Below are 27,009 nucleotides of genomic sequence, written 5' to 3'. Positions count from 1 at the left end.
ATTCATTTTTCTGCTTTTACATTTGCATCTAAACGCAACTTCGCGTTCTACTGGATTATATCTTCTCCCCAAAACATTTTTAAGTCGCTGGTAATTTTGAAGGTCTGTTCGCATGCATTCGCTCAGTAATTTTTGTGCATTCCCTATTAAACACATAACCAATTGCTGCGCGCGTTCGCATTCATTCCAATTGTTCCAGTCGGCGACTTGTTCAAAACTTATGATATAGTCTTGCCAGTCAGTCGAAATTCCGTCAAATTTTTCTTGTTCTTTTTCTCTCAAAATTCTATCTTTTCTTTCAAAGGGGGAATTATCAGAATGTGATCAGAAATGTCTCGATCTCGTAACTCGCACCTGTCGAGGGTCAGATTATGAAACCTTAGGGTAGTGTTAACGAAATCATCTTTATTTCTAAACTCGCGTTTGTCGTGAAATTTTTGTTCATTAGAATTTTGAGTAGTATTTACATATTCCTCGTCGTCGTGATTTCTAAACTCGCGTTTGTCGTGAAATCTTGGTTCATAAGACCTCTAAGTAGTGTTTACATATTTCTGTTCGTCGCGATATCTAAGCTTGCACCTGTCTTCATGACTTGGTTCATAAAACCTGTTCAACGAGTGGCTTTTATTACTACCGAACCGGTTTATCCCGGAGTCTCACGAATCAAAACCTGATGCCGTTTTACTGGGTGTTTCCATAAAACTTTTTGATTTATTTAACACGTCCGTTTTACAGAAATTGAACACATTTCTTTGAGAACTTTGAGGCGTTTCGGAAACGTATTCTGGATCTTCTAAAAAATGGTTTACTACTCATTTTTGCTTCATCAAAATGAACAGACGGTTTATTGTCGGATTTTCAAGAATACCATTTCAAAATATCGTCTACCTTTTCTAAGAGTCGTCTCTCCAAGTCATTTGCAAACATTTTCAAAATGAAATACACATGCAAAAAAAAAAAAAAATTAATGACAAAAATAGAAAAATTGAAATTGACTCAAATCCTGGTCACGGCACCAATGTAGTTGTTTGATCTTTTTTGCTACTGTATATGATATATTTTGACTTCGCGTTGTGTTTTTACATGATATTTTACCCAGATAATTTGCGTCCGCCTATTAAGGCTATTAACAAGAAGAAAAACAGAAGAATTTGATAAGATAAAAATATAATTTATTCGTAATTAAATAATAATTAATTACGATGAGGAGCTGGTGTACCTTAGTGACCAAAATAAAAAACGAAAAATTAAAGAACAAAAAAGTAATTTCCCAAAATAAATATGGAATTTGAGTCAACTTAAAATTGCCAAAAGGAGGGCGACTTCGTACCTTGATGCAAGGTTCAGTGAAGAAGCCCCGAGCACGAATGTGCTCGGGTTTATATACTTGTTAAACAATAGTGAACACTTTTAACAGAATTGGCCAAAAAGAATTTACGTTTTATAATAGATGAAAGAGAAAATGAATAACGAACCCGATGAATTTGGAAATAGTTTAAGTAGGTACTACTACAAATTTATACATCTTATTTATAACTGACATTTCTGACCAATGCAAAACATTCACAGTGTCAGTAAAAATATTCAGTATATAAAATGGACCATGATTTTACTATTTTTTTTATGAAAATGGCCACTCAGTGACTCTATTAAGTATACTTATTGCTGGGCTTATTGAAAATGTTATTTTTTAGTGTTTTTGATATCTGAGTGCTTACCAGAAAGCTTGTTTCAACTGAGTAAAACTGCACACAAAGATATACATGTATAAACAAACTCTTGGTATCAAAGGATTTCGAAGGTAGCATATACATGTATCTATTTTAGTAAATTGTCAAAGAGGATCATGTGCACTACAATTTTAAGCCTAAAAGTGACTTAATTTAAGGGATTCATTGGTCCAGACTTTTGCTAAAGGTAAGTATTATAAGGTTGCTATCAAAAAAAAATTTTTCATTCAGTTCCAAATAAATTCAAGAGTTTTTGAGAGATTCAAGATCATGAGCACATGCAAAGGTCATTAAAAATAAACTAATGAAGTCTACTATCTTTCAGGTGAATTGCTTTATTTTCATTTATAATGAAGTTGATTTAAAGATGTATGGAATATTGTACATTATAAATTACACTTAGTCTGTATAGTTTTTAAAATATTTCTTTTCATCATTTTAAAGGGACCATATATTCTAAAGAAAATTTAGTCTGCAACCAAGGAGATACTGAAGAATTATAAAGAGATATTTATTCTAAGAAGATTCTGGCGATTATCCCATTTCATGACCATGGACAGCAAGCAGAAAAACAAGAGAACAGGACTAAAACGTGAAATTCTCCAGTTCTAAACAAGCGATAGACATTGCTTTAACTCAATTTTCGTTTCGTAATATACACTTTAATGATTTTTGGTATATTTACTCATGATTTGACTTTCATTGGTATACATGACAGCTAGTACTTATACATTTGTTAAACCAAATGTCCAATAATTTGTATTCTTAAGAAGAATATATGTATCGACAAATGCTAATAACTTGTTTTTCTATATTCTTTGAATAATTTAATTATGTGCACTATGTAAAATAAGCTATATCTTTTTATTGAAAACAAGACATTTTAGGGATAGATCTGTAGAATAATATGCTTAAGTCTAAAAACTTTAGAAACATATTGATAAATTTTATTTAAAGCAGAAATATACCTTATTTTCTGTGTGCACAAGTGGATATTTTCCTTTTGGTAAATATGAAAAACCCCACATATGTATGTTTCATATGATTTACATATGATGCCCCTTTCATATGATTTTCATATGAAAATAACTTCCAACACACATAAAAGTTTCATATGTTAATCATATGAAAGGGCTATCATATGTGAATCATATGTGGATCATATGATTTGTCACATATGATGCCCTTTTTTATGATCTCGTATGAAACAAATCATATGATCCACATATGATTCACATATGTGAATCATATGTGGTGAAGTTGCCTGTATACCCTGGACAACAGCCAGGTCAAGGCGGTTACCCAGGGCAACAACCAGGTCAAGGCGGTTACCCAGGGCAACAGCCTCCACCAGCTCAGGTCGGAGTTCCAGGTCAACAGTCATATGCTCTCCAAGGGCAGAGAGGATATGACCAGGTGGTTATTTTTAGATGTTTTATATGGCTGCATAAAACCATCCTGAAGCAAAAATGTCAAAAGCAATGTAATACTCGGCATGCAGATTATGTATAACTATTGTTCAAATTACTTAACTGGTGTACATATATTGTGGATTTATATATGTGGTTTAAATTTTTTTGTCTTATTATTGTTCAGATCACTGATAAGTATGAAATTTTCTTTTTTGCATTTCTTATAGGACTTTTACTGCTCTTTTATTTATAGGCACCAGGGGGTGTACCCTCAGCCACAGCAGGAATGGATAACTTCCAGATTGGAGGGGTGTCAATGGGGGACATTCCTAGACCGACCATTCGTCCAGCAAACCCTTTCAACTGTGAATTGGACACCATGACTCTTCGCACGGCAATGAGAGGAATAGGTACTGGCCGTCCCTAGTTTTAAAACTAGAAATAGATATATTCATTATGAAATAAATGACTTTACTGTTGCATTATATTGTATGCCAGGAAAATATAGAAATAGAATACTGTATAAGTATATCAGGTAGTACTCTGTCTTATGAGCAAACATTAAACAATGTGAATACTCTAAACTTCTACCTTAAATACATTATTGGTTTATCTTTTGGTACAGATAGTACTGCACTGTTTTTAAGGTCTTCCGTTTCCAACGGAAGACCTTTCTATTATTGTGAGGGAAAAAAATTAAGATTATTCTTATTTTTCTTTTTTTTTTTTGTTTCCTAGACGCAAACTTTGAGGCTTCATATCTTGCTCATTTCTGAACGGTTTTTGCTCAAATTTTCAGGGCTAATGTACCTTACAGAACACTATCTTAAGCAATTCATGAAATGTAGAATTCCCTTTCCGTTAAAGAGTTATTCCCCTTTTAAATTTTTAAGGGCCTTTTGTTTCCAGACAAAGGCTCCGAGACTATGATAGCAGGGAATGAGAATCCAACGAATTTGAATAACAGAACATTGTAGTTGTGCACATCTGTTTTTGTTTTTAGATTACGTTTTTTATTTAGGAAAAGGTAGGGGGTCAAAAAACAGGATTCCAAAAAGTGCAAAAATTTAGACATGTTTTCCTTAATATCTTTTAAACGAAAAACATTTGGTTAAGACATGTAGAATAAAAGTTGTGCAAAATATCAAGGGCTTTCATTTGACACCAATAAAAAGGGGCTGGCTCCTTAAATTAAGGGCCAATGGCCCCTAAAATTTTGCTTAATAACTCAAAAACGGTTAGGATTTTGATATGAGTGTCGCTGGAAAAGTTGTTTGTTGGGATCTCATAAAGGTCGTTACAATGTTATTTTGTATGAGATTTGTGTAGTATGAGTGTAAAATGCTTTACATGTTAACATGTACCTGTTTTCATTTGACAAGTTAACGAAAGTCTTTGCGCGTACAACTGGCATGAAGTTACCGCAGAAAGTATGCTGGTTTATACAAACGGCATTAATTCATAAGATTTTTTTCTTTTTAGAATACGTGCTTTATTTTAGGAGTTTAAGTCATTGTTGTTAAGTTCCTATAATGCACAATCCTTTAAAAACTGGATTTGGGAAACAAATCATTGTTTTTCTTTTCTAGTAAACCACAAAATATGGAATAAAAAAAAATCTATGCATTACATTTTAGTTATTAACTCCATGCATTTAAAATCTACCTTGAATCAGAGCTGTGTGTGTGTGTGTGTACCATTACGTAAGCTCTCCCTCGCCCGCGGCCGAGAAAATCGGTCACCATGGTCGCGGCTGGACTACCTAGCGGTCAGCGGTTATCTAATACACGAGAGTTGCGTCTCTCATATATGAATTTATTTATCCGCAAACTCAAGAAATGTTTTCGTTTTGATTACACATATTTTTTTTATGGATTAAACGATTGGGTGTCAATTAAGAAATCGTTAAGTTAATTAATAAAGGAATGTCATTTTTCAATCTAAAGCAATAATAGACATAGATCAATTGTGGGTTTTTAAGTTTAAAATAGATAACTTCTATTTGATAGAGTAAGGTCATTATACTGCAATCTTTTCAAAGATTCATGGGTTCTGAGCTGTGCGGGTTTGTGCGTTGTACCTTGACGTAATCTATCGGTCGCCCACGGCCGAGGATCTCAGCCACGGCTGCACTACATAGCGGTTATTTAATACACAAGATTCGCACACTTCCATGCATATGAACGTGTTTGAGTTAATATAGCCGTAAATACAAGAACTGTTTTAATTTTATGTTATCAAAGTTTGTCCATTTTGTATTTATTTAATTAAATTTGAGTGTAAATGAATATTAATGAACGATAGTTTAATAATCAATTCAAATTATAATCAAAGTTCCATGTTACATGTTTGCGGTAGGTGCTAGCACGATAAAAGAATGTCCTGAGTTGAGGCATCCGATGATTATTTAAAAGAATATTCACATGAGTTTTAAACACTTTAGATTAGATTCTATCGCTCACATATTAATCACTTCTGTAGTTTTTCTACATGTTCGTTTCATTGTGGAAGCGAACTCATTGCTGCCCCCCCCCCCCCCCTCCCGCCCCGCTGACAGGAGCTCGCGCTGTATTTTTTTTTTTTTTTTTTGATTGGCGAAACGATATCAAGATCTGTCGAAAATCATTTTAGGTGGCTTCTTCTTATGTGTAACATTTTGTTTCACTTTCCCACCCGTTTGTTTATTCGGTCAGTCTGTGTTAATTCAACCGCCCCGTGCGACCGAGAATCTTGTGTCGCTTCAGCGCACACAGCTCAGAACATATATAGCCCCGGGTCATCAATTGTTATGTTAATTGAGTAACAATTGGATGGTGCTTTTACTACATAAATTAATAAATAAAAAAGATCATCCAGAAAAAATGTTACCGTAACTCAATAGTCAATACCAAAAATAAAATCCGCATGATTACAAACTGAAATCGGGTTTTCAGTATTCGGCGGGATTTGATTTTTCTTCTAACATTATTATTTTTATTGGTTTCAGAGAATACGATGTAAAAATACAAACAGTAAATAAATCTGATATTATTTACATTGATAATGTTGAAAAATATTTAAAATTAAATTAGTCACATTCGTTAGAAAACAATGTTATACAAACATCCGTTAATTTTCTTCCTATGTCGTATCATTCGCGTAAATAAATATGTTCTGTACATATCCATGCACCTCAGAAAAAATTCAAATGATTAAACAAAAAAGAAAGTTGTAATTACTATTTCGGATTTTTTTTTTCAAAGTAATTTAACATTGTATTGAAAAGAACAAGAAATAAAAATGATTTAATTTTTTGACCCAATCTTCGTATATATTACCGGCGCTCCTTACATGTACATGTATAACGGCGTACAGTGTATAGATTATCATGATCTATTTGAATTAAGTACCATACGTAAAGATTCCCATAATAATTAATTGCATGACTGTGTACATTGTAGGCAAATCCCTGTGCGTTAATTACTTTTAAAGCCACTTGTTTTCCGTTAACAGTGGTTTAAATAATTAAAATAATTACTTGTAAAAATATCTATAATCGGGATTCCAAAGAACTTACTTCCTGCAATTCATAGAAATGATCAGTATGTTTTCTTTCTATGTTTACATTTAATTTTGTTCAAATAATTAATAAATTTTCTATCATTTAAATTGTGTGCTTCATCAATTACTGATTCCGATTACATTGAAGTCATTAATTTTTCCATTGGCTATTGACCAAAAAAGAGACGCTTGACCATCCAATGAAAACAAATACACAGAGTTTGATTGACAGGTTCAGCCAGGTGCAGGTCTCACAGGTTATGTGTGCCGCTTGTACAAAGCCGAATGGTCTTAGTAAGAGTTATCGATGTAAATAAATAATAAAAAAAAATACATGCTTATCAAAACATGCTCGTGTAAGTTAAAGTTGATTAAGGCTTGTTCCAACAGAAATCATGTTTTGCTAATTGTATTTAATATTTTTTATGTATAGCGAATTTTAATATTGCACAGTCATTTTACCAGTAACGAATCAATATGCGGTTTCGTCGTGCATGCAACTATTATTATCGGAATTCCAAATGTTTTTATTTTATGTTTAAATCGCGTTTCTTTGTCCTTCTAAACTGTAGTATCAAACTTCCGAAAATATAAAGGTAGTAATTTCAACACCCCCTCCATTTTCCTAGTTTTGAGAATTCGTTTCCCAGTATCGAATTAAGCGCCCTTTATCACTTCTGACCGAATATTTTGAGGCGAATTAATTTCAAAAATATACTAGAGGTACTTGTTAATAGACTTATAAATGAAGAAGGAAAAACAATTGTGGAAATATGTCATTTAAACAAATAATATGATCGTTATTTTTATCATACCTGGACTTGAACAGTTTTCATTTGCGTTACTTTATGATATTGAATTTTCATTAAAACACTTTATAATAGTAATTGATGATAAGTAGTTGCCATTTTCCTTTGTTTTTCCCGTACATCTATCAATATATGCAGCCAAATAATACTTCTGTCGCAATGAACCGAAACTAGGAAAACTACACGTGGTTCTATTTGAAGTCGTAATTTCATTCAAAGCTCCATTATTATTTGATATGATGCATTATCTTTTAAAATGAATTATATTTACTTATTATCCACTAAATAGGGATCAATAACAAACTTATTTTCATAGTTAGGCTTAATTGTTTTCACACTTTCGTTTTTTCTGCTTTGATCTTCCGGCAGCTCATATCTGGGTCACATTTTTAATTTGTAAACAATTTGGTAAATAATCGTGCAAATGGCAAACAACTTCACGCACTGATAGAATATTTATTTCTGTTTTATAATTACCTAGCTAGGATTTTTTAAAACCTCAACTTCGTCTTCCACTAGTAATTTTTCTAAAAATTATTCGATACTGGCAAATATTCGTTACCGGTAAAACGACTGGGCCAGTACTGAAACATCGTATAAAAACGTTATATATACATGTACTCTGTAACTAGTCGTCTTTTAATACATATACCTTTCTTTTGTTTGTTAAAATTAAATTCAATTTTGTAAAAAGATTAGTTTATCATTTCCTCTAGATTTTTTCCCATGAAAATACCTACAAAAGAGTTTTGCCAATTACAAACAGTTTAAAATACATGTAATGTAAAACACGGGCGCCATTTTGAAACAAATTGTCAGAGAGTTCCGAATGAAATCTGATGAACGTTTCACATGGTTCTCGCACGCTTTGCTCGAAACGATTTACACGCTTTGTCCGAAACTCTGCACGCTTTGTCCGAAACGCTAAACGGTTTACACGAAACGCTTCACGATTCACACGATAAGGTTAACACGAAACGTTTCTTGCACGTAAGTCGCACGCTTTTTTGGTGTAGTAGTACGTTTCAGGGTCTGTAAATTTTGTCAGCACGCAACAATTCTAAATTGTACATTGTTTTCAAAAATTTAGAAATATTTGAATAAAGAAGTTATCTTAGAGAAAAGGTTACGTGTTTTGTAAACGGGTTCGGTTTAAAAAAAACCAAACCACAATTCCTGACATGACCCACGAGTACATACTGTTTACAACAATGCTTGCTACCCTCTGAAAATTTAACTCGCCATTAAATATTTCATTTTTTAAATAATGTTTGTTACGATTACATAAACTAAAACATTTTCTTATTTTCTTTTTCAATACACGTTTTAAATGCAGTCTTTCAATCACAACAACAGAACTGAAAGTTTAGTAATTATAATCGTTTGACACCACATCACATATATTTTCAACTCGCAGCAACAACGGAAGACCTACTCGTGGCTTTGCCACGAGTTCTGCTCTAGTTGTATATATCTTTTATCAAAAAGTATAATGAAATATGTGATTGTAGGGACGGATGAGAAGGCCATCATTCAAGTTATTGGCCACACCTCTAACAAACAGAGGCAGGAAATTCTCGACATGTACAAAAGCGTGTATGGAAAGGTATAAAGCACAATCTCTGAGAAGGCAGCTCTCAATTATCATAGAGTACGGTATTACATGTTTCAATACATGTATATACTTGTACTACATTAATAAATACAATGTAAATGTAATAGCATCTTTTCATTTATAGATAAATTAATACAATCAATAGCGTCTCCATCGTTTTGCAGGATTTGATCTCGGATCTGAAGTCAAAGTTGTCAAGTGATCTGGAGGAGCTGATCCTGGCGCTTGTTAAGTCCCCTGAATACTACGACGCCTGGTGTCTTAACAAAGCAATGAGGGTACGTCAAATAGAAACAGCTATCTCTTTTTGTCTCAGTTCATTTCAAGCTGAAATTCTGTGGTTTAATCAATAATCGTTGAACACCAGTTGTTGAGTTGATCAGTAATTAAATGTTTATTGAAGTGCAGTACCTAATATAATATTGTATTGATCAGAATTATCATTTGCCACAAATTTACATATCCTTCAAACTTTGATTTTCACTGAATCTGTGAAATTGGTGGCCATGAACATTGATGAAAGCACAGTAGTCCTAAGTTCTGATTGAGGCCATATAACTCATCGGTCTCTTCGTCTTAGAAATACGTGTACATTTGATAGGATTATTTCATCTTTCAGCGAATGGGAACAATTGAATCAATCCTGATTGAAATTTTGACTACCAGAACAAATGCAGAAATACGGGGCATCAAGGCAGCCTACAAGCAACGTAATGAGTTTGTTCCTATATCTTACTCTTGGTATACTAGTAATGACAAGCATATTCTTAATCTAATAACAAGTCTTTAACATATATAATGTCTTTATTAAATCAAATTTAAATATTAATTGACTTCAAACAGACTTTGAAAGAGAGCTTGAGGCTGACTGTGCCAGTGAAACAAGTGGACATTTCAAAAGATTGCTGGTGTCCTTTTTTCAGGTAACATTTATCTCCTTTTGATTTCCAATCTTATGCTGAGGACATGTAGTTAGGAGCAAATATGTACATGTATGTGTATTATGTTTGTATTCAATGGAAATATAATAAATATAAATGTGTACTGGTAATACACGTATTTTTAGTTCATGTTAAGATTTAATTTGACAATCATATATATATATATATCTTGAACAGGTATGTGATTCGCTCTTATGATTGATTTACAGGCTAATAGAACCGAGCTGACAGACAGTCAGAGACAGATGCTGATGCAGAGGGGTCCTGAGGCGGTGGTCGACCGGGCTCTGGCCCAGCAGGATGCCCAGACCCTGTACAAGGCGGGCGTCAAAAAGTTTGGCATGGATGAGTCCGCCTTCCTCTCAGTCTTATCCATCAGACACGAGTACCAGATGAGGGCCACCTTTGAAGAATATCAGAAAGTAAATAACAGTCTTTTTATGACCAATATGTCAGATTTTTGTTTTTAGCTCACCTGAGCTGAAAGCTCAAGTGAGCTATTCTGATCACATTTTGTCCGTCGTCCGTCTGTCCGTCTGTCTGTCCGTCCGTCTGTAAACTTTTTTACATTTTGAACTTCTTCTCTAAAACCGCTTATCCAATTTCAACCAAATTTGGCACAAAGCATCCTTACGGGTGGGCGAATATAAATTGCAGAAATAAAAGTCCGATCTGTATTCAAAGCGGAGAAAACCTTGGAACTGTAGAAAAAGGGGGGTGCATTTTTAAAAATCTTCTTCTCAAGAACTACCGAGGCAAATTCAACGTAGTTTAGCATAAATTATCCTTATGGGAAGGAAAATATAAATTGCAAAAAATAAGTGCTTATTCTGTTTCAAATCTGAGTTATTACGAAAATAATAATAAAGGAAAGGCGTGTTTCAGCTTCGCGTTCGGCATCCGGTAAAATGGGTAGGCAAGACTTGGTCTGGGCAAAACAAAAGATTGGCAGTAATTAATCTGGCAATCTCATTAAAATTTCAGGATATTTGATGAACCAGTATATTTGTATTCGCTGTAAATATTGTGCAAAATAATGCGTATTTGGAATTGACGATTGTCGATCTGCCCCGGCTTTTATTTTGCCACGGCCCGGGTTTGCATACCCATTTTACCAAGACTCGTATTCCATACTTCTAAAACGAGGTTCTTTGTTTAAAGCAGCCATGACATTATACGAAAAAGGTTCGATCTGACTATGATGAATTTGCTTGTTGTGCAACAGTTTGCGTATGAAGGGAAATTTTTGAAACATGCAAAATATATTGGTGCCGATTTTGTGAAGTAAATTGAGGCTAAATATTTCAATGCGTTGACAGTTTTCACACATGACGTTGGTGTTAGCTTGTTCTGATTTTCGTTTCGTTTTCATTATTTATGCTTTGTAACCTGGGAACTATCGTCTGTATTTCGTGATTTTTACGTATCAAATCAAACAGAGACTTCGGTAAATCAAACAGTTAACTGTTTACCTGCGCAAATTAAGCAAAATCTGATGTATAAAAAAAGTACTGAAATACAATTCATTCTATCGGTAATTCGGCAGTATCTTTTGCGTAATGGTAGATTAATGCAATAGGTTTTGTTGAGATGCTCGGCATTTTCTCGAGTTTATTCAGTTTAAATAGAGTTTGATATCGCTGACGGAAATATGTCTACTAGGTATATACATGTATATATATGATTCATTTCGAAAAAATAAATTGTGTTCGATCTTATTTGTTATAGTGCATGTTTCTTGTGTTTAATTGTTTACAATTTCTAATTACTAACCATATTTGAGTGTTAAGCTTCGAATTATTAGCAAGATACAGAGATTTGCTCACAATTCTATGTTTGTACACAGATCTTAAAAACTAAAGATTAAAAAAGTAAAAAGTTTGTCAATATTTATTAAGAAAATTTTCATAGTCTGTTCTTCCAGAAACCAACTTTGACAACTAATTGTATTGTAAACTTAACCTTTTTTCGTCATTATTACTCCTACTGTACATGTGAACCTGGACTGTGTTTATGTACATTTGTATAAACTGATTTTGAACCTCAAATACCAGTGAACTGGTCTTGAGTGAATAAAAGAATTGAAAATCTTAGACCATTCTTTTTTTCCATTTTAAATGCTGAATAGGAAATACCAAGTTAAAAATCTTAAGCTGAATGTAATAAACTCATGTGAACAAAATACGACTCAAACTTAGGCGGACTGTGAGCTCTGTATCTTGCTTATAATTCTACGATTGACGCTGAAATTTCGGTTGAACATTAGAAATTCTATATGAATTAGAGTATGTTAAATACTTGTAAAAACAAAATAAAAGAATGATATTCTGTATATACCAACTCTCTGGGTCCCCCTCTTTATACAATAAATAATGTGAAATTTACATCAAGTTTGATAGTTTTTCAAACACGAGTAAATAAAAACGACATCTTTAGGGAATTTGAGGAATTGAGCACATTGAGGTACAACTTTCTTCTTCACGTCTATACATGTAGTATTTTTTAAATAAAATACAATAACTATTATATATTTTTTAAAAATACAATAACTAGTAAGTAGTTGATGAAAAAAATGTACCTATATGCTCTCATATATTTTGATCGCTTTACAAAGGTGAGGGGGGGGGGGGGGGGGGGCAGAACGAATATATAGTGTATAGGGAATTGGAAGTTAACAACTTAACAGTGTACACCTACCAAATGTTTAGTTTTATATCTTGCGTAGGATTTTCTTATTCTGGTAAAAAATAGTATCTCATGAAGGTACAATGTCAAAGATTACGTGTATGCAAAAATAAGTGTAAAATTCGAATACTTGACAATATTTATCTTTTGTTATTCTACCGAGGGACCATATGGCACAATATCTTTTGAACGCCGATTGTTGCTCAGGTGAGCGATGTGGCCCCATGGGCCTCTTGTTTTGTTACTGACAGATATCATATACAATTTGTATATGCAAAGCAAAATGCTGACAATGTTACATGTAATTCAGTAGTCATGTGTTTGCTGGATTGATGAAGTGTTTAAACTATGTGTACAGTACATGTTAATTTTGGTTCCAGCTCTCTGGAAAGGACATCCTGAGTTCAATTGGTTCTGAGATGTCTTTGGATCTGGAATATGGTTTCAAAGCTATCAGTGAGTTGCATGTAGTTCAAACTGGCATCTTAGAATTTATATTTATTCATGTACTGTAAAAAGACTTTTTTGCAATTTAAAAACCAAATCCTTTTTTGTAAACATCATTATTTTGTTTCCTTGCATATTTACATGTACATTCAAGCAGAAGTGTATGTTTATTTGTTGGTAAATCATTCCCCATAAAACTAAACATTTTGGTTTTATAACAAAATGGAACTAAATTTTCAAATTTTGTCATACCACAGTTATGAGTGCTATGAATAGACCCAAGTTTTTCTCGGACAAATTGTACGAAGCAATGCGAGGAATGGGAACCGATGACTCCACCTTAATCCGAATCATCGTGTCCCGATCAGAGGCAAGTATGGTGTCCATGGACTTCAACTGTAGACTGAAGAATTTTCTTTAAAAGTGTCTATTTCACTTCAAGCAATGATATCTCTTCCTTTTTTAAAATAAGAGGTTCATGTTTGCAGATTGATCTACAGAACATTAAGGATCAATATCAGAGGGATCATGGGAAGTCTCTCAATGCCGCGGTGTCATCCGAGACCAGCGGAGACTACAAGAAACTTCTGCTGGCTATTGTAGGCCAGTGATCCACTGCTGTCATACACCGATCGACTGCTATTATATACACCGATCGACCGCTATTATACACTGATCGACCGCTATTACGTACACCGATCGGCCACTATTATACATGTATTAGATTAACCTTTCTTTCTTGTAATACGTGCTTGGTGATTTTAGTGTTTACCTTCAGATTGCTTAGTACATTGTCCTGTTCTTTGATTGTTAGTAAATGCTTGTTTTGAAATGCATTTATCGGATATTTTAGTGCATATCATAATATTGTTGTTTACAAAAAAAAATGTGTATTTAAATATAGTTTTAGGTAGCAATGTATTCTCATGTAAATGTTTATGTATATTATTATGCAAATTGTGGACTGGAAGCTCTTAACCACATAATTATTTAGATTTAAAGTGTTGTGTTTTAGTGTTCTATAATGTTTACTTAGATGACAGATGTACCAGTAATATGTTCTTAAAGTAAATTCAATTTTTAGCCGGGCTCTGCTGAAAGCAGAGTCCTGGCTCTAGGCAGGCAAATCGCCAATGTTACTATAAATAGCAAAGTAAACAATCAAAAATTTAATTAGTCTTCTCTAACGTGTTTTAAAAACAAGACTATGCATTTTGGACACATACAATGCGCATGAATTTCCAAGAACTACTTTACTGTACGTTGAAAAAATGGGGGTTGTATATATAACGCTTCTTGCAAAATTCAAAGCAGCAACTGTTAATCTTTTTTCTACTAGAGAGACATATTTTTGTTTATAGCCGCTTACAACATTTGGTCGCTCTTTGACGCTTTCCCGACAAAAGCATGAGAGAGAAAGAGAGATTTTCAGTCTTTACTACACAATATGCATAATGACACCAAAAGAGCCCGGCTTTCAGTACTTCAGTACTTTGATTAGCATTCTGTGTTCTACAAGTCCATGTTATTTACCCAGAGATCATTGACTAGTAAAGCATCTGTGACTACCGTATCTTCAATCTAATTAAAATAAGATCCTTCACGAAGTCGCTGTGAGGATCTAACAACATCCCATATGGGGTCATCTCAGATTGAACTTTGTGAAAAAAAAATAGCAGCCAATCAAATTTACATTCACAGCGACATATCAAATACGAGAGCGTGAAGGATCTAATTTTAAATAGATTGACCGTATCTTAAAATACACTAAGGAAGAAGATTCTCTATATTACACAGGTTTCTATATAGAATGTTTTCGTAGATTTCTACTTAGAATTGGGTTATAGTACTCATATACATATAGATTTTGTGATTAGAAAGCATGTCCAACTAAAATAAAAAGATCAATGTCAACTGTTTTTTTCTAGCTGAGACAAAGATCGACCATGGTACCAATTTTTATTTTGGCATTTACATGCATTTGCTGCCTCCTTTTACTTGTTAAACTGAAATATACATGGTTAAACTGCAAATGTTACCTTAATTAAATATAACAGCATTAATAAGGATTTATAAAGTATGTTTTAATAAGGGAAGGAATTTTTCCAGCTGTATATATATTGCATTTATATTGCAGAATAAGCATTGATTGTTATAGATACAATGAATAAATAACGCTTTTACAACTTTGTTTTTTATCACTTATATGTGGAGTTTAAGGTGGTATGGGACATCTGTCGATGTTAATGTGGATTAAAGTACATTTTCATTAAAATTCTTTCACAGGTTTAGAATTTTCTAATTTTACAATATATAATCCAAAAAATAGCTTTTAAAAATATTGGGAGATTAAAAATTGTAAAAAGCTCAGCGGATTCGAACTCATGACTAACAGATTCGTAGTAAACCCTCTAACCCACTGCGCTACGTTTTAGGTGACACTGATTGGAAAGAAACTACTTATATAATTACACTTGATTTTATTGTTTATTTCGATAAACAATATGTCACAACATGGAAGTGTCCCATACCACCTAAAATCCTTTGATGTATATAAAGACTCTCTGGACACTGGAAATTTAAAAGTCATGACCAAAGAATATTAAAATAGACGACTGTAAATTTAATACCGGTATTGATAGAATGAGCTGAGATTGTAATTTTCTGAATATATGTAAGAATTACTAGTACCTGACAGGTAGTATGTTTGCCCATGTTTCGATTACTTGACAGTGATTCTACCGATGTAATTTTATTTTGTACCTATATATTGAGAAGAGAAACGGGTCTACATTAAAATTGTATGACAGAGTTGTGTAAAAATTATAAACTTTATTTCAGAAATAAGGTATCATTGTTGGATGTATATAGGGATATAAATACGGGTTGATCACGTGATCAAATCCCATAAAGCCCGAAATGAGATTTCATTTGATCACGTGACCAACACGTATTTATATCCCGATATACATCCAAAAATGATACCTTATTTCTTAAATGAATGTATAAAACCTCGTATAACAAAATGCAGATACGTTTTTTATGTATGCCTAAATTATGTTTTCCCTACGATGTTTAATAGGTGTGTTTTAGCATAAGTCGGTTAGTTTGAGTACATAGAAAAAGTAGTGACCTATAGATTATTCATTCGCTACTTTGACCTCTTGACCCAAAATGATGTTATGCAGAAAAACAGCTGATTGCGTAAACAGTGTTATATAATGGAAAACATTTGCAAGTGTATAAATATAATAGTTGTGTATACAGGCACTATAGAATTTTTAAACACCCTTGCAGGTTTTTTTTCGACTCTAAAATTTTGTTTTGTCCAAGACACGATGTAGTATCGTATCCATGGATATCATTTCACCGTCGTCAAACACCATTCCAATAAATTTAGATACATGTACGTTATTTGCAACAATGCTTTCTTACATTAGTTTCGTTTTCAACGATACCAAATCTGTAGTCATTGAAACATTTCACTTTTAATTAAGGTGTCTTTACTTAACGTCGATGTCGTTGATATTGTTTCAGCATTGATTCACCAATGTCAACAACAGTACATGTAGGTATAGAGACATCGCACATCTACATAAACTCTACACTTCTATATATCTATACTTGGAGTTGATATCCTTTCACCTTTATCAATATTTTGCATTAATGTCTTATTTGGGCGTAGTCTTACTTTGGTGTCGATATCGACGATATCGCATCGATATAGAATTGCTTACATCAAATAGGCAAATTCAAATAATCAGGAACAATATCGATATCGACATAAATGTAATGCAACTTATCAAGTTCGATATCGATGTCGATATCGTGAGTTTATGTACGATTTCGCCGATATCGACATCATAAAAAGTGTATGTTGGCAGTGCTTTTTTAGCTCATGGTTACAGGTTTTTTTGTCCGACAAATGACTTTTACCCGACTGTGTTTTTTGTTTTCCAGACATTTAACTTATCTTACAGTGTTACTCTAACACACGGGATTTACTTGAGAATATTTTTCGACACGTACATGATCGATTTAACCGACAAATGTTTTGGTTTTGTTTTTTCGACATTAAATTTACCTGCCATTGTTTATTGGATCAATCATATATCGTACAAGTATATAATATATGCTATAATATTATTTGATTTGTCAGTCACAGCTAAAAGTGTAGGTAATGTCGGATTTAAAACTGCAGGAATTTTTATCTAATGTGTCAGAACCCACGCAACTCGTACAGTACAACACAAGTAGTTTCTTGGATAATTGTCGAACAGCTGATAAGGCAGTTCGGGCAATACCTGTCGTTTTATTCCACGGCAACTTAGTGACACAGTTACCCCACAGGGGCCAAGCCCGGTTTAACATTAATTTCAATGTAACCATAAATAAAGACTATTTCAATGTAACCATAAATAAAGACTTTCTTTATTTATGGTTACATTGAAATTAATGTTAAAACGGGCTTGGCCCCTGTGAGTTAAACCTTCCCCTAACCCCCGCCGCTCATGCAGTAAGTAAAGATATCTACAGCTGATCTACAATGTACATGCACCATGCAAATTTTATATACGCAGATCATAGAGTTTTAGTCCTCGGTGGCTTTGGTTATTTTTTAGACGTTGAAACATTGGACAAATACTGCATTTTGAATCATTTATTGAGAATATTTAAAGATGATTTGTAGAATATAGAACTCAAAACAATCAACGTAACAGTCAAATACATGTCAAGTACATGCACAAAGAAGAACTCTCCAAATGCTTACATGAACTTTTCTTGCATTAAGGCATACATGTAACTATTTCAGATGCTTCGGTGTACGTCAAAACTTCGTTTCTATCAATTTCTTGAATTTCAAAATTAAGACTACTTATATTAAAATATGAATTTCACATTGAAATATGCTATAGCTAACAATAAAAATTGCTCAGTCAAGATATCCAAACACTTCATATTTTATGATATATATGCATTTCTGCCTGTATGGAACTAAGATATAATTGAAGCACGCAAATATTTGATCTCCTTTTTACATGTATACGGGATGGATCCGCGGTAATTTTAGAGAGGTGGGGTGGTGGGGTACAGATCGACTCACCCAAAATCCTGACAAGCTAAATTAAAAACATTACATCGCCAATCATCAAAATCATTTTATTAATATTTTTTCCTATCATTTTATACATGTTCCCAAAAAGTGTTTGCGTGTGTGTCGGGGGCTTCTACAATTTTTTAAATACAAATTAAGTCTGTTGCCCCCCCCCCCCCCCAAATGCAACGTGCCTCAAAGAAAATATTTAGGTAGGACCCCCCCCCCCCCAATATTTCGAGAAAATTCATATGCATAAATAATTAACACTTAATTATAAATAATTTTGATATCGGTATACTAAACTGCTAACGTTATTTTTTTTTTTATGGGGGCTCTGGGGGCATGCATGAAAATCTTGTCAGGGAGAAAGGGGAATAGTGGAGTGTGTAAACCGTAATTCCCCAACTGAATACAACTGGTTTGATTAGACATAAGACAAGCAGCGCAAAAGTAAGACCTCTAATTCAAAAGACAATTTACAAAACGACGCACTTTTGCACTTTATATGTTCCCGCGAAATTTCTGTTTTTCGAAGTGCATCCTGGGAGATTCGGAAAATGTGCCAAGATGGCTGAAAACTTCAAGGATTTACGTCTGAAGCTCCAATCTCCACACAATTCTAGCTCGTCCAGGCATAGCAAGGACAGAGAGTCCGAAAAATCGAGAAGAGACTCATCCAATGGCAAATACAAGTCCAAATCACATTACCAGGACCTTGACGCCAGCTGGAGCAATGCAGACGAGTTAAGTAAGGTCCATGCGGGAATCAAGCAACGTCGCTTGTTTAATGACGATCAGTGTGAAAAAATAGAGGAAAAGATCAACGAGACGGTAAAAATAGCAGACAAAGGGGAGTATAAATCACATACAGTCGACAGGGCGCCGCTGAGAAACAAGTATTTCTTTGGGGAAGGTTACACTTATGGATCCCAGTTGGAGAAGAAGGGACCAGGGATGGAAAGGCTCTATCCCAAAGGAGAAGTGGATGAAATCCCAGACTGGATTCACGAACTAGTCATTAAGCCTCTGTACGATGCTAAGATTGTACCTGAGGGGTTTGTTAACAGTGCTGTCATTAACGATTACATGCCGGGAGGCTGCATTGTGTCCCACATAGACCCACCCCATATCTTTGATCGCCCTATTGTGTCAGTGTCTTTTTTTAGTGACAGTGCTCTCTGTTTTGGCTGTAAGTTTTCTTTTAGGCCTATTCGAGTCTCCACACCAGTGTTATGTTTGCCAATAGACAGAGGATGTGTCACAATGATTAGGTAAATTTAATAAGAGATGATGAAACAATTAATATTTGTATTGTTGTCTGTCCCTGGTTCCTGTTTCAATAACTTTTTGTCAATTTTCAATATGAATTATTATTCCTATCAGCTTATAATAGTTAAAAAAAAATAGAAGTAAAAGAAAAATGTCCAAGACTTCATCTTTGACATATCCCTCTTTTACTCTGAAAAATTAATAAGAAATAATGAAATCAAATTTCTTAAAGAAATTCTTAATGGGGGAAATCTGCCATCTTTAATCAATTGCATAGCGTAGTTCTGGAACATCTTGCACAATTCATCAATGTTATTATTCAGGTACTTTATTGTTATTTATAATGTAAAGTTCCCATAAACTTTTCATTTTATTACCAGATGTGTGTAAACCAGGTGCAATAGAGGGGGGCGTTAGAAAAGTTTTTCTAATCTACTGTACTTTAAAAATTAATATAGTGTAGATATAAAGATATTTATGAATATTGAAGTAAGCAAAGTGACAGAAACAGAGAACTGGGACTGACTCTTTATAAAGAAACTTGTACCTGTGATACCATGCTATCGGTGTTACACCCAGGGTTGTCTCTAAAAATTGAAGTAGAAGGAGGAAGTGAAAAAGTAGCAGGGGGTTTGGGGGTCTTCCTTATAGCTACAATGTGTTTGAAATGCAATACTGTGGAATCATTAATTTTCTTGGGGGCCAATTTTCGTGGATTGCTTAAATTTTACAGCTTCGTGGGGACGTAATTTCGTGTATTCTCTCAAACCTACAGAAGAAATATAACTTTATTACCCTAATTTATTAATTCGTGGAGGATGTTAATTCGTTGATGAGAGGTACCCACGAATTCAACGAAAACTGAGCCACCACGAAATCTAATGATTCCACAGTAATAACTGGGTAATTAAGACATTATAGGCGGGGGAATTCCCCGCCTCCTGGGTCTTAGAGACAACCCTGGGTGTTATATAAAGACTGTGTTTCAGTATATATAATCTGTTAAAATGGACAGTTATAATGCAACAGAGGCTTATTATTTGTGTGCATTTTGATATAAAAAAAAACCCCACTCATAATTCTATCATAAAGTCCAAGATGATTCAGGGTTTGATTAATATTTGCCAAATATATTGCTTCATTTCTTTTTTTAAATAACTTAAAAATTGTTTAGAAATACAACATGTTAATCCAAGAAAAAAAATGTTCAAGAAAATTGTAATAGGTTAATCAATGGGCAAATGGTTGTCATTTTCTTTGGAAAACTGAAGCATTACAATAAAATCATATATCTTAGCTTGGCACAGTCTTCCTACATTGACGGACAAGCTGGTAATTGTTTCTAAGATAGTGATAAAAAGTTAATTGAGTCGCAGAACTAAATCTTTTTTAACAAAAAAAGTGAAAATTTAAAGCTTTATATAAAGGTCTGGCAATGAAATGAAGTATGAGCAATTGAGCATATATTAGGTTTAAAATAGTTATTTTTAATGGAAGATGTTCTCTTTTATCTTCTAGTGGATATGCAGCAGATGATATAACACATTGTATTCGTCCACAAGATGTTGTTCAGAGAAGAGCTGTTATTATTTTAAGAAGGTATTTGCCATTTTGTGAAAATGCAATTTTTCTTGTAAAAATACTGCAGTAAACTATGATAATTAAAGGATGGATATGATTGCTACATATAATGCATTTTATTTTTTTAAAGAGTTTTTCCTGATGCACCAAGACTAGAACCAGTTGTAGAAAAAGAGAGTTCTCGGAAGCGAAAGCGGAGCAGTGTAGAATCTGGTCCCGACTCCGAGGATGATTCCCACCACAAGAGCAGGAGAACGGTATCCATACACAGAAGCAAACATCACTCTAGCAGTCACCGCCAGTCCTCAAAGGCCCGTAAAACCGAGAAGAACGGCCATTCGCGCGTGGTCAGTAAAACCAGCGACAGTCAGGACAGCAGTGAGGATGACGAGGCCGTCGTCACGCCCAAGAAAAGCGTCCGACAGGTGCGAGTGTCACGTATGGCCCGGCACAGGAAACTCTGTTGGTAATTTGACACACGATAAAAAAGAGATAATGAGGCTTTTATTTTGTTGTTTTGGTTGCCAAAGTTTATGTTTTGTAAAAATGCCATAATGCATTTTGTTTTGATTAAGTGAAGTAACTGTACTGTATTTCTAAGTCAGTAATAGTCATATGTAATCAAAGATTTACCTCTGTAATGCTTTTAAAAAAAAATTGATTCACATTAAACCATGCAATGCCAAGTGAGTAATTGTAAACCAATTGTTTAAAAGCTTGTATTTTATTTACACATAATGGTGATCAGCAGCAGGTCATAAGGAAAGTCTAGGGCATTGCATTATATGCCGAGTTATGGGGGAAAGTACCTGCACACATGTGTTTGAATTAACATGAGATCTGAGTGCTCACTTTACATATATTTTACAATCCCTTGGAAATATGCAATTTAAACAGTTACATTTACAGTGTCACTTGTTAATTTTAAGGCCATCCTTAAAAAAAAGTTTGTTTGGAATTGCCATCTGGGGGTTATTAGACCCAGGAGGGAGGGAGGGAATTTATTTTATGTTTTTCAAACTTGAAGTTTTACTTATTAAAAATTGGTGAAAAATAAAAATCTTCATGTATAAAAAAGTTCTTTAATTTTTGCTGATGAAATTTTATCAGAGTGGGGTATTTTAATGAAGCGGGAGGCAATTCCAAACAAACAATAATTTTATTTTGGCCTAATGTTAAAGCTTTGTACTGTGTTCATACTGAATTTTGGTAGGAAACGTTTAATGATAATTAAAACAGTTAGCATTACAGATATTAGTGCATTTGCCACTGTTGATTTGGTGAAAATCTCTAATATATACATGTAAGAAGTAAACAAGAATGATAAGTTTACCAGTCATTCATTTTATAGCATTTCATCACTGTATCTATACCTTCATTTAAGCGATTTGTAACTTGCTTGAGCCAAATGGCTCATGTGAGTTTTTTGATAGAAAATTTTAATTGCAAAGATATCATAAACTTTACATATTTTCTTTTATTTTAAAACTGTTGGTCAATTTTATTGAGACATGACTTACAGTACCGTTAGGTAAAGAGGATTTAAGCTGGTTAAGTTAATTTAAATGAACAACACACCTTGAAAGACCTATCACATTCTAATGTACATTGAAGTTTGTTTGCTAAAATTGTGACTCTCGGACCAATAATACGGCCGCAGAAAGGATGCTAAGTTCAATTCAGAATATAGGGGGGATTTAAAATAAAAATGTTGAGTAACATTGGCTTTGAACCTCAAAAATATCAAGGAATATTTATTTGTATGTTAAAGATTAAGTTTTGTCGAAATCATGACTCCAGCATTAAGCTACAATTGGATATATGTAAGAAAACCAAAAAGGGAAACGGAAGTCAATCTTAGTACTGTTGTTCATGTGAGTGACATGTCTTCTTGAATGGTGCACTTTTTTCATTGTAAATACCACTGTGACAGATTTTTCTTATATTTGCTTCATTGTTTAAAGTCATCACCAGCATGTTTAAAATTTGTTTGTGTTGACATATTATAATTCACTCAAGGATATTACTGAGAAATGACAAAGAAAGATTCACTGTAGTAATATAGTTACACTGTAATGTAGTCCACCAAAAATTAACATGTTTAGGATTAGATGTACCAAGTCCCAATGAAATGGCAGAGCAATGTTAGTTAGAATTTGACTGATTAGGTTTTACTTATTCCCAACATAGATCTAACACAGAGAAAGTGGATCACTGAGGAGAAGGAAAGAAGGGCTATAATAAGTATTTGTATGTAGATCATAAAAATACCATACATAATTTGCTTTGTACATTGTGAGAATGAAAGAATTTTTTTCTTGTTAATGTTATGTGTTCATTTAAAAAGTACTCAAGGAAAAAAAAATCCCTTATAACTTACACTGGGCAGAAGAAATGATGGGATTTTGTTGATATTCTTTTTGAATTGATTTATTTAAAAAATTTCACATCTAAATGGGCCTAAAAAATGATATATTTTGTGGTATAAATCCAAAAGAAGTAGAAAGTAGAACTGTGTATTACTTAAAAAAAATGTAGTAGTGGATAAAATAAGGGTGAAACTATTGATGCTCTACACTTTGAATTTTTTTATGTGATAGATAGAGAGCAAGTTGGATGATCTTAGCATTGTAGAAATGATGTTTGAACTCTCTTTCTGCTGATGTACGTAGTCTTTTATTGTTTTTGATGATTTTTCACAATTCTTTGTAGAACATAAATTCTGAAATATATACGGTTAGTATACTATAGTATTTACAAGATTGTCCTACTATATAGTACTGTATTCTGTTAGAAAAAAAATTAATGTCTGTAAATTTAGTGATGATTTTCTATGTGGCTTCATTTTGCCGTAATTTTATCACACCTCTAAGTCAAAATGATCTTAGGATTACTAGATGATTATTTAGGATAGGGAAACTCTCATTGATTTTATATTAATTTACTTTGAATTAGGAACAATACCAATCCAATCATGTGATGTAAATATTTGATTGAAATGTCATGTTTTGAATATAATTGTAATCTTCATGAATCCATAGTTTTTTTGTCACCACCATTTAATACTGTATGATGCTACTCAATCTCCTCATAGACTGCAATCCACTTGAGGAGGAAATTGTTTCGATATTGTTAATAAAATAATAATTATTCCTGAATACTTCTGATTACAAAAAAAAAAAAAAAATTGGGAAACTTGGGTATAAGTTTTTTGTCAGGTTGTTAATGTTTTTTTGGAATGGACCTTTTGGGTTTTTTTCTGTGTTTTATTTTTTCCAGGAGTTGATTTATTTGAAGGAATCACACTTTACATCATTATTCATGTTAACCTCAGATTTGTTTGATTTGTTTTCATTGTTGATGAGGCTAAATACTTTTATATACACCGAAATAAAAGATTGTTGTCTTTATTGAAGTTTTTTCTTTTTAATTTCACCAGCAAGTTTGTAGCAGGGATGTTAAGGAATGGTAATGAATGCAGTTGTTTAAGATTTTTCCTTATAAAAAAGGAAAGAAATATTGTTTACAGGGAAATATTCTCCTTGTTTATATATTTGCCCATTTTTTGTTGTCATTGGGCTTTAAGACTGGGTGATTTCAAAACAAGTATTAAATATTATTAATAGTTATAGTTAGTTATTAATAGTAAGAGTATTTCCAACTGTTTTGTGTGAATTTAGATGAGGCTAATTAAACTGTCTACAAGTGTAGAGGGGCTGAAAAAAAACCCTGAGCAAAAATAACCCTGTATACAGTGTGCATATCAGCTCCAAAAGAGGTCTTAATGTGACATCAGAGTCAAATCATTCTTAAGTGACAAGGGTTTATACCTGAGCAAAAAAGGGTACCCCCTCTCCCAGTGGTGCATTAATTGTTGGCTGATATCCCAATGAGGTGGCCTCTGTGCCCCCAATTTAAGGTGCAGACCTCTGTCTTGCATTAGCTGTGTGGCTGAAATTTTCAAAGGGTGGACACATTCTGTCTGGTTTACATTATTTGTCTGCAGTTAAAGGTTCTGTTGAACTATTTACTTGATCTCCTTCTGTCTACCTGTTGGGTAAACTTCAAAAACAATATCCAAGTCCTATTTATAAATTTTGTCGGCAGTTGTAAGACTTGGCTGAACCTGCAAGGATTTACATGTCATTGTCCCTTATTTTTTGGTCACTTATGCCCATCTACAAGCAGCATGTATTTAACATTAAAGAGAAATACCATTTATAAAATACCAAATATTTACATCCCATGAAATTTTCTCCGACACTCATAACAAGAGGCCCATGGGCCACATTCCTCACCTGAGCAACAATAGACGGGATAAAATCAGCTTGAAACAAAATATCTCGACAATGTGATATGATACATGTTGATCCTGTATAAATAAAAATCCGTTTTTCTCTAGATATTCTTATGTTTATAATCAAGATCCTTTTCTAACAGGATGATTTTATAGTCATATCACATGTTTAGCATTGCAGTTCTCAAAAATTATAAACAATTGTTTTATATGGGATATAAACCTACATCAAACTCTGAACCCCTTTAGAGACCCAAGAATCATCCCGGTGCCAGAGTCTAAAACAATTTAAAAGAATCAGCAATATGTCAAATGTTGCATATAAAAAAACCCATACATATATGTGATAACATTTGAGTTTTTGTGAATAATTCAAATGTTTTCCTTTGTACAATTGGATCCCTAATGTGGCCCCACCGAACTCCTCAAGATTTTGATTTTAACGAATTTGAATCTACACTATCTGAAGTTGCTTCCACTAAAGTTACAGCTTTTCTAGGCAAATGGTTTTTAAGATTTTTCTCTATATATTCCTATTTAAAGATTTGTCCCTCTCCCTGTTGTGACCCCAATCCTACCCCTGGGGGTCAGGATTTGAACACATTTGAATTTGCCCTACCTGAGGATTCTTCCGCATAAGTTTCAGATTTCCAGGCTGATTGGATTCTGAGAAGATTTTTCTCTATATATTATTCCTATGTTGAAATTCTACCTCCCATTCTGGCATCACCCCACGCCAAGGGGTCATGATTCTCACAACTTTGAATCTACACTAACTGAAGATGCTTCCCCATAAGTTTCAGCTTTCCTGGCTGATTGTTTTCTGAGAAGATTTTAAAAGATTTAATCTATATATTCCTATGTTGAAATTCTACCCCCATTGTGGCCCCACTGTACACCCTGGGGTCATGATTTTCACAACTTTGGACCTACTCTACCTGAGGATGCTTTCACATACGTTTCAGCTTTCCTGGCTGATTAGTTTCTGAGAAGAATTAGATTTTTAAAGATTTAATCTATATTTTCCTATTTAAAAATTTGACCCCCCCATCTGGCCCCAACCTACCCTCAGGGTCATGAATTTCACAACTTTGAATCAACACTACCTAAGAATGCTTCCAAATAAGTTTCAGCTTTCCTGGCTGATTGGTTTCTAAGAAGATTTTTGAAAATTTCACAAAAATTTCTGATTATCTCCCCTTGTAAAAGAATGTGGTCCTTAATTTTCACAACTTTGAATCCCTTTTGCCTAAGGATGCTTTGTGCCAAGTATTGTTGAAATTGGCCCTGTGGTTCTTGAGAAGATGTTGTAAAAGTGAAAAGTTTACGGACAGACAGACAACAGACAAAATGTGATCAGAAAAGCTCACTTGCGCTTTCAGCTCAGGTGAGCTAAAAAGCAGATAATTGTTCACTTGACTGCATATTTAAATATTTGCACAATTTAGATCTTTTTAAACTGCTTAAAAACTTATTGCTGGTATTTACCAGTGTTTAGGCATATGCATTTAGGAACCTTTTTTGCGTACCTGTACCTGATGATGATGTCTACATTTTAGGTTGCCTGACCCATAACGATCTGTGT

At 33.6% G+C, this 27,009-nt stretch overlaps 2 protein-coding genes across 3 annotated transcripts in view; both read left to right on the top strand.

The window, feature by feature from the left end:
* LOC128166530 (annexin A7-like) overlaps positions 1 to 15,365 on the top strand; it is a 50,039-nt gene extending 34,674 nt beyond the window's left edge. For both annotated transcript variants that reach the window (XM_052831767.1, XM_052831768.1), the window contains 9 exons: positions 3,396 to 3,552; positions 9,003 to 9,097; positions 9,271 to 9,384; positions 9,726 to 9,816; positions 9,950 to 10,029; positions 10,257 to 10,469; positions 13,113 to 13,188; positions 13,437 to 13,549; positions 13,668 to 15,365. In XM_052831767.1, the coding sequence (XP_052687727.1) occupies positions 3,396 to 3,552; positions 9,003 to 9,097; positions 9,271 to 9,384; positions 9,726 to 9,816; positions 9,950 to 10,029; positions 10,257 to 10,469; positions 13,113 to 13,188; positions 13,437 to 13,549; positions 13,668 to 13,790 (1,062 nt within the window). In that variant the 3' untranslated portion in view covers positions 13,791 to 15,365. The remainder of the gene's footprint in view (positions 1 to 3,395; positions 3,553 to 9,002; positions 9,098 to 9,270; positions 9,385 to 9,725; positions 9,817 to 9,949; positions 10,030 to 10,256; positions 10,470 to 13,112; positions 13,189 to 13,436; positions 13,550 to 13,667) is intronic.
* Positions 15,366 to 18,820: 3,455 nt separating this feature from the next.
* On the top strand, positions 18,821 to 24,537 carry LOC128166675 (RNA demethylase ALKBH5-like). Its single transcript, XM_052831979.1, has 3 exons — positions 18,821 to 19,548; positions 21,065 to 21,145; positions 21,258 to 24,537. Exons 1-3 carry the CDS (start codon positions 18,845 to 18,847, stop codon positions 21,595 to 21,597), a joined length of 1,125 nt encoding a protein of 374 aa, XP_052687939.1. The 5' UTR covers positions 18,821 to 18,844; the 3' UTR covers positions 21,598 to 24,537.
* The last annotated feature ends 2,472 nt before the right edge of the window (positions 24,538 to 27,009 follow it).

Source organism: Crassostrea angulata, chromosome 10 (assembly GCF_025612915.1).
Source record: "Crassostrea angulata isolate pt1a10 chromosome 10, ASM2561291v2, whole genome shotgun sequence".
NCBI classification, from domain to species: domain Eukaryota; kingdom Metazoa; phylum Mollusca; class Bivalvia; order Ostreida; family Ostreidae; genus Magallana; species Magallana angulata.
Note: the sequence above shows the minus strand (reverse complement) of the source record. Positions and strands in the feature narration are given on the sequence as shown.

Coding starts and splice junctions, on each gene's coding strand:
- LOC128166675 (XM_052831979.1), top strand. CDS start 18,845: ATGGCTGAAAACTTCAAGGATTTACGTCTGAAGCTCCAATCTCCACAC. Junction 19,549..21,064: donor GGATGTGTCACAATGATTAG/GTAAATTTAATA, acceptor TTTATCTTCTAG/TGGATATGCAGCAGATGATA. Junction 21,146..21,257: donor GCTGTTATTATTTTAAGAAG/GTATTTGCCATT, acceptor ATTTTTTTAAAG/AGTTTTTCCTGATGCACCAA.